Here is a 14,532-nt window from a genome sequence, read left to right on the forward strand (position 1 = left end):
CTACTCTGCATTTTCTCATAGCTGGCTGAGATAAATTCTGCATAAAAACACTGAAGCTGCATCCTCCAGACGTAACAGTCTTTCATTTAGATAAAGCACAGTTGTTTGTCACATTATCTCTGACACGTACGCAGTGTTGTGAGAAAAAGTCTGTCCTTTGTTTACATAAGAACACAGTTAAGCTCCTCCAGCTTTTCCCATCCATGTTGTTAATCCCTGTGGAGAGAATGCGTGGGTGAAGCGTACACAAAGTAAAGCACAGCCTAGATTACTAATATTGATATGAGTACTGATAATTTTTTGTTAGGTGGAGCTCATGTCCCATCCCATAAAGGTGAGAGATACGTCATCATTTAAAGCAGTGCAGACAATATTTCAAGGTTGTCTCCTAATATGTCAACTATGAAACATTTCTTTGACTATTGTTAATTTGATATGTAGTTAAATCTGGTCCATGTTTGGTCATTTTGACACTTTTCTCAGAGCTCAAAATTAGCTTTAATATCAGTTATGTTGATACGTTAGGCATAAATTCTCCCACTCTTACAGGAAAACAGATGAAAAGATGGAAGCAGACAGATATCCATGGAGCAAACAGGCCCCTAGAGACTTGTAAAAGGCCCCCACATGCTTACAGAACTGAAAGAAACGATACAGAGAGACTGCAGTAAACATAAGTGTTGTTAAGTCTTTTTTAAATGTAATTTTATTTAGCAGTCTGTTCTTTTTTTGAGGGGACTAAATGTATGGTTTTATTGTAATTAATATTGCATTGTTGTTCATTCTGAATATAGTGTTGTTTAATATTCATCTGTGGCCATCTTTAGTGTTTTTGTTTAGCATCTTTCTAAATCTGTTCTGTACCATTTTGCCATGCCATCTTCTTGTTTTGAATCTGCTAAGAGCTCTTTTAAGTCACACATTCGCACCTTTAGGCTATTTGTCACATATGTAATTTACATTTAGAGCACATGTGCATTTTCAGTCAAGATTCAGAGCAAACAGTAGCACTATTGAATGTTACTAATGACCGTCTAATGGCCGCAGATACTCCTGTATACACTTGTGCTGCTGGATCTCAGTGGTACACATGATACCATCTATCAACACACTGTTGCTGAGGTTTAAACATTTTATTGGATTTTTTTCCCCCCCAATCTATCTTTTAACTATACAAAAAAATCCCACTGAGATACACAGTGTCTATAACAAGAGAGACCTGTTAACCTAACACATAATAAGGCGAGAACCAACAGCGAAAACATGTAAACTCCACTCAAAAAGATCCTTCTTTTTACTCCTCATTAGCTGAGGCTTGAACCAGAAACCTTTATGCTGTGAGGCTACTAACACCATCATGCAGCCCAAAGGAACTGTTTATAAACTGTATTAGGCATGGTGCAAATCAAATTTATGTCAGAGATTCTAGTTTCTTTGTGTAAATAATAACTCTTTTTCAAACACCGCAGTAAGACATGGAGTTCCTCATGGTTCTCTGCTTGGACTGATGCTTTTCACAGTGTACATGTTCTTTAAGGCATGGCATACACTTTTATTGCAACAAACTCAGCTATACTTACACACAAAACCAATCAGTTTGTCAGATTACAAATATGTTTTAATGATAAAGGTCTAGGGGACTTTGAATTACTCTTCTTCTAAAACCTTAGACAAAACTGAGTTTGTTGTCTTTGGACTCCAGAGGACACTGTTTAGAGATGTAATTACTCTGTGTGTCGTTATATTTGCTTCTGGAACAACAAATTCGATAAAGTAGCAAGACCGGATTATCCAATGTGCATTATGGGCACAGGCCCAAGGGCCCATTCCTACTTGAGCGCCATGTGGGGCCCAGGTAGGGAAAATACCAGCAGTTTGGACATAAAACAAAATGTATATAAAAGCCAGATAGTTACACCACAGTCTCCAGTGTGTTGCTATTGGCACCACTGGCTGAGAGATGTTAGAAATGTCATTTCACAATGTATCATTCACAATTTTCACAATGTTGTGGTGGGGAAGGTGGCCCGTTGAACACTCTGGGCCCAGGGACCTGTGCATTTTTAATCCGGCCCTGTTAAGTAGGTACAGGTAGTAGGGGTGGGAAAATCGAATCGAAAAAACGAAAATCAGGATTTTTTTGCTTCACAATTTTAAAATAGATTTTTTGTTAAAAAATCTTTTTTTTTCTTTCAAACAAATCAAAATAATCCATTATAAAATTTTTGTCATTTTTATTGTTTTTATTGATCTTTTTACTTGTCTTCTGGGGCGTTATAGCAGCAGAATGATGATCTGGCTACTGTGTTGTTTCTTTCTGATTGAAATTTAAAAAAATTACAAGCAATAAAATAAGTTTTATACATATATTTTGTTTTTAATCTACAAAAATCAGCAACATCAAAGAATTGTGAGAATCGCTATTTAAATCGAATCGGCACCCAAAAAAAATCGGAATCGAATCGAATCGGTACAAAAAAGGTATCGTCACAGCCCTAACAGGTAGTCACATGACCAACAGTCAGTCCGGGCAGTGACGCGCTGGGTCCTCTTGTCCAGAAGGGGGCGCTCTATTTTTCTGCTCCGACATTGTGACCTTAGCGGGACGCCAGCTGCAGTCACTTCCGGGATCACGCCGCCTTGCAAAGGTTGAAAATGAATATATAAAGTACTAATTTGTGTATCCAGCTAGTTTTCCCTGGTAAAGGAAGCGAATGTGCTCGTATTAATACGCTTATTGGGGTTTTTATTGAAAGTTATTGTGGTTGCTGTAGTGCTTAGTGTTAGCTAAACATGTCAGCGGAGGAAGCGGACAAAACAACCACCACTGATGCCAGCGCTGGAGATGAGGAGGAGGAATGGTTGTATGGAGGTAAAAACAACCAGATACTGTCTGCAAACACAACCTAAAGAGAAGAAACTTGATGTATTAACTGCTATGTTGATGAAGGTTTTACCAGTAACTATCAGAATGCTAAGAGACTGAGCCGTTAGCCGGGAAGCTTAGCTAAGCTAAGCTAACAGCGCCTCTTTGCTATTGTCGGCCTCCAGCAGTAAAATAGAATAAAGCACAACTTAAACAACGAATTATTCATATTATTTATAACTGCATCCTATTATTTAGTCTTTTTTTGATCAATTTAGACTTTAATTACTTCATAAATGTGAACAGCTATGAAGTTAAAGAACGTTAAAAGTTGTAATTCTTCTTGCATTGCACTTCTTGTCATGTTGTATTTACCTTTTATTTTTTACTATATGATTTTATTTGTCTATTTCTATGGACCTGGATTCTGTGTACTCAATCGAACTTGAATTGAACTGAATTGAAGCAAGAGTGGCGTTTCAAGTTTGTAACCTTGTAGTGTTGATAGACTCAATCTGACTTTCAGCAGCCACATAAAAGCTGTCAGTAAGAAGCTTTTTACCGACGGAGAAACATAAACAGAATTAAAACTTTAGTCTCCCAGGACGATCAGGAGAATCTCATCCATGCATTCATCTCCAGCAGACCGTAATGGTGTTTTAACAGGACTTTCTAAAAAGAGTATTAAACATCTGCAGCTCATCCAGAATTCTGCTGCTAGAGCTTTAATAGGACTAAGAGCTCTGAACACATCACACCAGTTTTAAAATCTTTACACTGGTTTTCAGCCAATCACAGGATAGATTTCAAAACCCTGCTGATCGTTTACAAATCCCAGAATGGTTTAGGACCAGAATACATCTGGGATATGTTCAGAGAATATAAACCAAACAGAGGTCTTCGATCCAAAGACTCAACTAGTCCAGACCAGAGTCCAGACCAAACGTGGAGAAGCAGCATTTAGCTGTTACGCTGCAAACAAGTGGAACAATCTGCCAGTGGAGAATAAACTTTCACCAAATGTAGAAATTTTGAAATCCAGGTTGAAAACATTTCTTTTTCTCATGCACCTATGCATGACATCTGCACAGTAACTTTTAATTAATTCAGCTTTTAATTATTCTAATATAATTTATTTTATTGGGATTTTGTGATTTGTATTTTCTTTTATGCTTTTTTTTAATGCTTTTAATGTTTAATGTAAAGCACTTTGAATTGTCTTGTCCATGAAAGGTGCTGTACAAATAAACTTGTCTTGCCTTCATTTCAGATGAATCTGAAAGCAAAGAGGAAGATGAAGAAGCCAAACTGAACGCTGCTGTCGGGTATCATCTACTCAAACATATAAGAGAAATACATGTGGCACAAAATAAAAACTAAGACCTGTCTAAAGATTATCAAAGTTTCTTAGGACATGCATCCACAAGTATCTAAGAACTTAATACACACCAGTTGCTTAGCGTCCAGATTAATGGATCATCCACTTCACTACATGATCAATAATGTGCCACACTCTGATAAAGCCAATGCAGTTTAATACAACAAATCAACATCACAAACACTACTAACTAAAGTTTAAAGTAACTTAAAGTTCACAGACTCTTCTTTAGGTAATATAAAATTATTTTGCAATGTATTTTTCTTGTTATGATATTTTGATAAGAGTAAAATATATGCTGATTTTGATGTGGCATAACCATTTGTTTACGTAGCCTGAGTAATTATAGCCTTAGATAAGGAAATTGCAAGCATTTGCTTATTTCCTCTTGCAAAAGTTGACTGTAGTTATTTGGAATTGGAATTTCAATATACATGTATACGCAGTTTAAAAACTAAAAGGCATAAAATTGAGTGGGCCCATAAACTACTTTTGCAGCATGTGTTATCTCCTCTCTGAACCGCACCTCTTGTTCTGTTGCTTAATAAAACTTGAAGGTTTTGCATTCACAAAAAGCATATATGATGTATTGGTATGTCCTAGTTGTTTGCTGTAACAGCGTATCCTAACAGAAAAGGGTTTCTTCAATAATAAATCTGGTTGTTATGTTTTATATTATTCCTACTTTTAGTGGACGATGTGTATAATATTTGTTTTATGTGTTTGAAATTTAGAAAAAAACCCAAAATATATATGAATTCTAACTGTATTTAAATTGTAGTGCGCCCACTGAGACTTCAACAGATGATACTGCTGCTGCACATGCAACAGGAAATGGAGTAGCCTCGGAAGTAAGTGGTCCTTGTTTGTTTTGCTTGTTTTAACCCCCCTGAATCTGTTACTTTCTGACCTTTCCAGGTTCTCATCTTTTAACTTTTGTGCCCCCCCCCCCCCCCCCCCCCGGTACTTTTAGGGCACAGGAGAAGCTGCTGGTGAGGATGTGGAGAGTGACAGTGATAGCGATGATGATGACGATGATGTTCGTGTCACCATTGGAGACATTAAAACTGGAGCACCACAGTACACGTAAGTTTGAGTTATATTGGGATGTTTAAAGATGCTGCTTTAAGTCCGGTACATGGGATGAGCAGCTGTTGACTGGATGGTAAATGCAAGATAGAATTTCTTTTATTAACAAAGACAGAATATTTCTACCAGATTTAATTGTTAGGTTTTTATTGTATGTAGGTGTGGGTAAATGCTTTACTCTTTTTATGTTTCTAGTAGTGAACATGAGAAATTAATTAAGTTGCTCCAAGAATTGTTCACATTTCCAGAAAAATCTAAAGTAATACCAAATATCTGATCCAAATTCTTTTCACTGACAGTTCTTTCATGAATTAGCTGAATGGGTAATGCTGGAGTCTGGCAGTCAGTGGTTGTTTATCCTGATGGTGAGCAGTTGAAGAAATGCAACATGCAACTGTAAAAAAAAAAAAAACAAGAAATGCTCACATGCAGAAAAACCCCAGTTTTGTGTACTACCTACCTTAGATGCTACTCAGTTTCCAGAAAAGTCTCTGACTGTAAAACACCAGAGGAATTTTCCCAGTTCAGACACTTGGAGCTTCACAGAAAACAAGAGGATGAGTCAGGAAGAACTGAAGAAACAGAATAAGCCAAAACTCTGTCAAGAGGCTGTAAGAAAGACTTATAGCGAGTATTGAACTAAAGCCAGGGTTTAAATAACAAGATTTAAATTATTGATCAGTTTGAAAACAGCCCTTAAACATATCTTAATTATTAGATGGGTGAAAATGACCAGTCTTAAATTTAATCTGCAAAAACTACAGAAAGTCACTGTGTCATCGAACAAATCCAGAACGTGGAGTTTTAAGGTAAAAAAAAGTTATGTAATGCGTCTTTAAAGTGCTGTTCAAGTCATCCTTTAAACATTTCTGTATTTCTTCATATATGGCAGGGTCAGTTTTTCCCAGAATGATGCAGCACTATTTCTTGTTGTTGTACTTCACTGTCAGATAAACAACTCTGGTAATTTTTTTCTCCCTCTCAGGACTTATGGAGCGCCGCCTGTCAACCTCAACATAAAAACAACAGGCTCCAGACCGTATGGTCAAGGTATCTCCCTTAATTGTTTAAACCAATCCTTTTTCTGTTTTTACTGTAAACTAATAAGTTCAGCCTTTTTTTCTTCTTGTAAAAGTCTGCAGTAACATCTGTTGTTTATTCCAGTTGCTGCAAAGCTGAAGGGAGTGGATCTGGATGCGCCCGGGAATATTAATGGAGTTCCAGTGCTGGAGGTGGACATGGAGTCCTTTGAAGAGAAACCCTGGAGAAAGCCAGGTGTGTGTGTGTGTGTGTGTGTGTGTTTGTATATGTGTATATGCGCGTGCTCGCCTTCCGGCAGCTGCAGTTTTTGCTTTTACAGATTACATCTCAGCTTTAACACAGTGTGTCATAACTATAAGAAACAAGAGCTTAAACTTACATTTGGTGCAGGAAAAAAATGCCTCCATGTTGGAGCTCAGGTGTTTTACAAAGGGTGTGTTTCTGTGTGTAGGAGCGGATCTTTCTGACTATTTCAACTACGGCTTTAATGAGGACACCTGGAAAGCTTACTGTGAGAAACAGAAAAGACTTCGAATGGGTCTAGAGGTCTCTACAGTCGGCTCAGTGACGAGCAAAATCACAGTGAGATACAAAGACTTAATGTGTCTTTTTCTTCTGAAGCATCTCTGTCAAGTCTCCATTCTCTGACTGTATTTTACCATCAGAAGTCACTGCTTGCTGTGATGCAGTTTATTTCACCTTTTTCTGTAGGTTCAACAGGGAAGGACAGGAAATGACAAGGATCTGTCCAGTTTGCCTGTTCACACCTCCAAGGCAGACTTCACATCTCCGGTCAGCCTGTACAAATCTGCTGCCAGTCAGATCACCAGGTAACTCTTCTCTTTTATGAGGTGTCTTACTAGGGAAATCAGCTTTACTATAAAGTTAAACAAAAGCAGAAATGATTTTATTGACTAAATATTTCATATACATGCTGATGTGTCATGTAAGGATTAAACAACGAGGAGCCGCGCATTAGACGGTTATAATGTACGACGCGGAGTTGAGAACATCGCGGCACGGAGCGGACTTCCTCCGTGAAGTGTGTTATAAGCATTTAATGCACAGTTCCGAGTTGTTTAATCCGCTTATGCCATGGTCGCACACAGTAAACATTGTATAACAAATTTGTATTTCTTTGGGACGCTTATTATTATTTAACACTTTCTTTTTTAACACTTGATAAATATGCTAAAGTATTAGAACTATTTTATGATGGCCTTAATGTACTTTTTATACCAAACAACAGCAGTGAAGCTACAGCGCATTTCTCTCATTCACCTGTTAACTGATCTGAACCAGCTGATTAACGCGTTGCTATGGTGACGCCCCGTAACAGAGGGGTATTATAGTGATTTAACTCGCTGAACTACGTATGCGTTTATACAAAATAATGCACGCCAGCTGTCATTTGAATTCTCACTGACCATGGTATAATGAGTCTTAATGCATCTGTTGGGGTGCGATCGATTTAGTGTCCTGGCTTTGATCGACTGAAGTACGACGCCTGTAATGAAACTTTACTGTGGTTGTTTAGCCGTGACCTTTTTACAGATGATTAACTGGTGACAGATGGGTAGATGTAGTCTTTCTTTTTTTTTTTCTAACCTTGATGTCTGTTTTTGAAATTGTTTTTCCAGGAAGACTAGCGGCACCATAGATGTGATCGGTGGACAGATGGCCACAATCAGCAGAGTTGAAGGCCGGCGCAGACACAATCTAGATGGCAACAATATCCAGGTACAAGAAGCAACATTTTTTAACAGTTTGAGTAAAAAAAAAACAACACAAAACGGCTCTTGACGGGTTCGATCACAGTGTCATCTCCTGTCCGTTGTCAGGTGATTTCTGAACACTCGACATCGGATGCTGAACCAGCTGCAGCTAAGATTCCCACGTTCTTCCCTCCTGGACCACTTCCTCCAAACATACCTCCACCTCCGTTTCTTCCTCCGCCGCCCAACGTCAGCACTGCGCCTCCACTCATACCCCCACCCAGTGAGTTTAGCTGCTTCTGTAATTCTCCGTCTGCATGCATCTGCAGTTTTTTTTAAACTTGTTCATGTTCTCTCTCACACTCCACCACACAGGGTTACCCATCACTGTCCCTCCTCCTGGTTTTCCTCCTCCAACCAGTGGTCCTCCTCCTTCTCTAATCCCCACTATGGACAGGTAATGCATATATTACCACGTGCACTTAAAGAAAGCAAGAGTTGAGATTAAATGAATTATTTGTAATTATTATTATCAGTCATCATCGTCTGGAACAAATCACTTTTCTTCTTCTTCACTTCATCCTTTTCTTTTTATTCTTTTACGTCTTCATGTCTTATTTTTTCTTTTTGTGTTTTTCCATCTTCATCTTCGTCTTCCCATGAGGGAGCAGAGCTGGGGGACTCAGGGGTGGACACTCCTATCTCTGGGGCTGAAGTCGCTGAGGTGGTCAAAAAGCTCCTTGGCGGCAAGGCCCCGGGGGTGGATGAGATCCGCCTGGAGTTCCTTAAGGCTCTGGATGCTGTGGGGCTGTCTTGGCTGACACGCCTCTGCAGCATCGCGTGGACATCGGGGGCGGTACCACTGGATTGGCAGACTGGGGTGGTGGTCCCCCTTTTTAAGAAGGGGGACCGGAGGGTGTGTTCCAATTACAGGGGAATCACACTCCTCAGCCTCCCTGGTAAGGTCTATTCAGGGGTCCTGGAGAGGAGGGTCCGCCGGATTGTTGAATCCTGGATTGAGGAGGAGCAGTGTGGTTTTCGTCCTGGTCGCGGAACAGTGGACCAGCTCTAGACCCTCTTTGGGGTCCTGGAGGGGGCATGGGAGTTTGCCCAGCCAGTCTACATGTGCTTTGTGGACCTGGAGAAGGCATTCGACCGTGTCCCCCGGGGGCTCCTGTGGGGGGTACTCCGGGAGTATGGGGTACCGGACCCCCTTGTACGAGCTGTCCGGTCCCTGTACGACAGGTGTCAGAGCTTGGTCCGCATTGCCGGTAGTAAGTCGGATTCGTTTCCGGTGAGGGTTGGACTCCGCCAAGGCTGCCCTTTATCACCGATTCTGTTCATAACTTATATGGACAGAATTTCTAGGCGCAGCCGAGGGGTTGAGGGGATCCGACTTGGTGGCCTCAGGATTGGGTCCCTGCTTTTTGCGGATGACGTGGTCCTGTTGGCTTCATCTGGTCGTGATCTCCAGCTCTTACTTGAGCGATTCACTGCAGAGTGTGAAGCGGCTGGGATGAGAATCAGCACCTCCAAATCTGAGACCATGGTCCTCAGCCGGAATAGGGTGGATTGTCCTCTCCGGGTCAGGAGTGAGGTCCTGCCTCAAGTGGAGGAGTTTAAATATCTCGGGGTCTTGTTCACGAGTGAGGGAAGGATGGAGCGCGAGATCGACAGATGGATCGGTGCGGCATCTGCAGTAATGCGGACTCTGCGCCGACCCAATTAAACCCAATTAAAACTCTGTTCGTGGACATACTGATACTGAAATCATTCAAACAGCTTCTCGCTGTAAAACCATATCTATCTATCTATCTCGCTAGTTAACCCAACAGTTTACTTATGCCTTCGCACCACTAACTCCCAGTCTGTGTACAGGGTAAGGGAGCGCCCAAGCTTAAAGATTTATGATCCGCATCTTGTCTGCTGACAGTGGAGCTTTAACCACAAAGTTGTTTGCTAGTCACCTTACATTAGAAGGGAGAAAAATGCTCTCCTCTCACCCTGTGAATGACTGGTATCCTGTCCACTTTGTATCCCAGCTGCTACTCTGAACAGGATAAAGGGGAATGAAAAATAGATTAAGTTGCTCTATGTTGGAATCAGTGAGTTTGTTAAATCCAGTATAAACCAAGTTGAAACTAACGATGACAGTGTTGCTCCTGGTGGCACAACAGACATGATACCGGACTGGGTGAAAAACAACTTTTCCGGCCTCGTGTCATTGTTAATGCTCAGGTCAGGATTGTGTCCTGTGCTGTGATTTTTGTAGAGACATTGTCTTCTACTGCTTGCAGTTTGTCTTTACTAAAGCATGACACATGGTTGTGATGGAAGTACACAGTGACACGCTGTCCTCTCAAGATGCTGTCATGTTTCACATGTGCTGTTTATACACTTGTGAAGTGCAATAGGGTGAAAATGCTGCAGCTTCTCTAACATCCTCTGTTTCCACAGCAGCCACCCTGGAGGTTACGATGGGCGTTCTGTGCCCCCGTACCCATTTCCTCAAGGTAAAAAGCTCTGCAGCACGTTGGCTTTTCTAACATATAAGCACTAAATACTTCCACTTTGTAAAAGATTTGATGTAACAATGAACAAATGTAAAAAAACACATTTTAGATGTTTGGGAATTCACATCATTGGATTTCCATCAATACGGAAAATTTCCTGCATCTTTCCAGGTGCTTACCCGCCACCCATCGCTGGAGGTGTACCTCCTCCTTGGCCCCCAATGATGGACAACGCCAAGCCGTGGGACTACTATCCGCGTCGAGATGATAAGAGAGACAAAGACAGAGACAGACCCAGGGAGAGGACGCATGAGCGGGAGCGAGAGAGGGAGCATAGCCCTTCAGCTATTGGCTACACCAGGTCAGAGGAGGAAACACACACATAACATGATATATATTGCAGGTTAATGCTGCTGCTGATCCTGTGCAGTGTATTAAATGTCACGTTGGTATTCTTTTAAACATGTAGAGCTAATTTCTGTAGCATAACACATACAAACCCTTTAGTAGTCATAGAAATCAAGGTCTTTTACCAAATGCATCTAGCCTTGATAGAAATGTGTGAACAAGTTTATTCCCTGGTAGTAACACCAGCTTGTTATAGGGTTTGTGGAATAAAGAGCGTTCTTGTCCTGTCTGTTGCCATAGTGATGAGGAGCGGTATCGCTACCGTGAGTACCAGGAGCGTGGATACGGAGAGCGCCATCGTGACCGGTCGAGTCGAGAAAAAGAAGAAAGACACAGAGAGAGGCGACACAGAGAGAAAGAGGAGGGACGCCACAAGTCCTCTCGCAGGTAAGCTAGCATGCACTCTGTCGCAGTAACCTTGTCTTTTTTTTTTTTTTTCTTCTCAGTGTTTTTAATGTTTTACTTTTATAACTTTTATCATTTACACACTTTTTCCACAAGCTTGTTCATATTTTTCCACACCTGCTGTGTGTTATGCTGGTGTTAGCGGCTGCCGTACCGGACAGAAACCACAGCAGAGAGCAACGTTGCTTCTTTTCCATTCATTTCCTGTGAAGCTTGCGTTAATGAGGCGATGGTCGCTGCTCTCTTTCAGCCAAGCGACAGGCGACATTTGCGCACACGGGGGCGTGCAACGCGACTCAAGAAAGCTGAAAAATGTTGAGCTTTTGTCGCTATTGCACGGCTGTTCAACCAGTCGGTCAACGTTTCACTGACTGATCAAGTTGGACACGGATCAGTTGACGTCCGCCATCATGATGATATTCACCAGGATGTTTCATTGTTTTTAAAACAGGATGAACCCGAGGTGTCTTTTTCTTCTGTAAAGTAGAGTTAACAGCAAGATTTCTGTCAAAATCTCCCGACTCTTCATCCTTCATGCTTTATCTGTCTGCGCTGCAGTGAAAATGCCAAAATTCCCTCCAGTATTCTAACCAATCAGATTTCTTGGAGATAAGCAATCAGAGAGCGTGATGCTGCTGTTTGACACGTCCCGTGTGTTGAGTTTCAGTCCCCCCCCCCACCGTACTGTTTTCATACTTTGTTCTTTTTCTTTAAACACTGTTAGAAGATAAAGTGGTGCAGAGTTTTATAACCACTGAAATGCAAACCATCACAGGAAACACGCAGAAGAACACTCAGAAGTGATGATGCCACAACTTTTCAGAGTTATGATGCAAAGAAGGAACTTGACGGCGCGTTGACCTAGATTAGGGTTCTTTGAGGGTTTAAAACGAACACTTGAGCTACAAAACAGCTTGTTGATGGTTGGTTAAATCTGTGCGCAGGATTTGTTCATTTAAAGTACAAAGTGTGATTTCATATACAGGCGATCCTCGGTTTATGAACGAGTTCTGCTCCTACCGCAGCGACGTAACCCGAAATTCCGCGCAAGTTGGATTTTTAATTCTTAAATAGCCCATATTTCACCCTTGATCACTAAAATAACTGTCTAAATAAACGTATTATACATCATATTAATAGAAAAACAGTATAGGCAATTAAAATACGCACCGAGGCATCGTCTCAGCCTCCGTATCACACGTCATATGAGCTTATGTGGATCCTCGTAACTTCAAAACTTTTTTTTGTTTTTTCATTACATTTATTTATTGAGTTGTAAAATTTAAACAGCGCAAGTCGAGAACTGCGTAACCCAAGGACTGTGTAACCCGAGGACTACCTGTATCATTAAAAAAAACACTCTACTGCAACATTGCATAAATAAAGTATTTTACATCCATTTAATTTCATGGAAAAAATCACTTTTATTTGGGACGATTCATACTTGAATGAATATCATGTATGTTTTTACTTTCAGTTTTTTTTGAAAATGCAGAAAATTAATCAGTTGAGTCATTTTTATTTCTCTCAAGGGAAAACTTTTTATTTTCTTACACTCAGGTTGTTTTCAGTGATGGAAAGATTAGGAATATTAGATTCCTGCTAAAATCGGATATCATGTCCCGACTTTGAAGGACTGATGACATAAGAACTATTTTGTTTCACGTCTTTTAGACCAGCAGGTAACGATGCTGCATTTTTTTGAGTAAAACCAATCTCATCAACTGTGCCGTGTTTTCAGACTCTAGGTGGTGATGTTCAGTGATTTTAGTCAATGACAGTCATGGCCTCTTATTCCTCAGCCATGGCTTGAGTGAATTTTTAACATGCCCGTCTGCTTTTCGTGGCTTTGAGGTGCATTTTTGCTGCATAAGACAGGAAAGGCAGTGACAGCAGCAGCAACTGAAATGGAGGCTTAATAAATATTTAATCAGTGAAATGTTTCCCTGTCAACCTTTGTCCTCTGCTTAATACTTTTCCCCTCCTTCATTTTCTAAACTCCTTTCATGCCCCTCTTTGTCATCCAGTGTCCTCTTGTCCCGTCTCTATTTCTCTATTGATCTCCATCTTTATTTGTCTCCCTGGTTTCCCATCTTGCATCTCTTCTCCTTCTCTTGTCCTCCCGCATCTGCCCTTTAGTTCGATCGCCCCTGCCCTCTCCACCTTTGTCATTTTAACACCCCTTTTCTTTCTCCTTCCATTAGCAGCAGCAGCCGGAGGAGGCACGACAGCGAGGAGGGTGACAGCCATCGGAGGCACAAACACAAAAAGAGCAAGAGGAGCAAGGAAGGCAAGGACGCCGGCGAGGAAATGGGGGCAGACCAGGAGAACCAGGAGGCCATGGAGTAGTCTTTCTTCTCTGTTTGAACAAACGACAAAACGGAACGCTGCAGTCATGGACGCATCATGTCACCCTCCTCTTCATCGATCTGCACTCCTCTTCATCCTGCATCACCATCAATACCAGAGTGGATATGGGAGAGCAGGAGGTGAAAGGGGTGTTCCTCTCCTCATCCATCTTATAAGTATGATGCATCAGTCTGTCACTTTTCATCCTCTCCCAACCCTTCTCTCGGTAAGAATTAGGTCAGATTTCTCTGTATAGTCAGGATGATCAGCCCGATACTCTTCTTTTTATCGTTTGTTTGATGTCCTTTTGTTCTTGTTCCGTATGGAGATCTATAGAAAGCTGACAGTTGAGTTCGATTAAAAAAAAAACACCTTTCATAAGATGTCTTTTTGTGACCTTTTTTTTTTTTTTTTTTAAAAACACCAAATCTAATATCACTTAAATGTTGATCACAAATTATTTATAATGGTCTGTAGAAGAAAGAAACTTTTATAATCGAATTTAAATTGCAGCATTTTGAGTGATGCAGACTTTGCAGCGGTCTGTTATGGTGAAGAAGGAGTTGAACCTTGAATTTCCCCTCGGAGGTGAATAAAGTATCTTTAATTTGATTTGATTTCAACCAAAAGCTGACGTTCTCGATTTACCACTCCATCTACGTTCTTACCTTCACCTACGGTCATAAGCGGTCGGCAGTGACTGAAAGAACCAGACTGCAAATACGAGCAGCTGAAATGGGTTTCCTCCGCAGGGTGGCCGGGCTCTCC

General features: G+C 41.0%; 1 protein-coding gene across 2 annotated transcripts; it reads left to right on the forward strand.

Annotated features, from left to right (window-relative positions):
• The first annotated feature begins 2,620 nt into the window (after positions 1-2,620).
• Positions 2,621-14,126, forward strand: fip1l1b (FIP1 like 1b). Of its 2 annotated transcripts, none has more exons than XM_079264306.1 (15): positions 2,621-2,872; positions 4,137-4,191; positions 5,026-5,095; positions 5,218-5,330; positions 6,319-6,383; positions 6,498-6,608; positions 6,826-6,956; positions 7,086-7,204; positions 8,015-8,114; positions 8,216-8,372; positions 8,465-8,546; positions 10,547-10,602; positions 10,774-10,963; positions 11,251-11,397; positions 13,620-14,126. In XM_079264306.1, exons 1-15 carry the CDS (start codon positions 2,794-2,796, stop codon positions 13,762-13,764), a joined length of 1,620 nt encoding a protein of 539 aa, XP_079120432.1. In that variant the 5' UTR covers positions 2,621-2,793; the 3' UTR covers positions 13,765-14,126. The 2 variants fall into 2 exon arrangements, with proteins under 2 accessions (XP_079120432.1, XP_079120433.1); XM_079264307.1 differs by having other exon boundaries at positions 10,550-10,602.
• Positions 14,127-14,532: the final 406 nt, after the last annotated feature.

This window comes from Telmatherina bonti (genome assembly GCF_933228915.1).
Source record: "Telmatherina bonti genome assembly, chromosome: 3".
In the NCBI taxonomy this organism is placed as follows: domain Eukaryota; kingdom Metazoa; phylum Chordata; class Actinopteri; order Atheriniformes; family Telmatherinidae; genus Telmatherina; species Telmatherina bonti.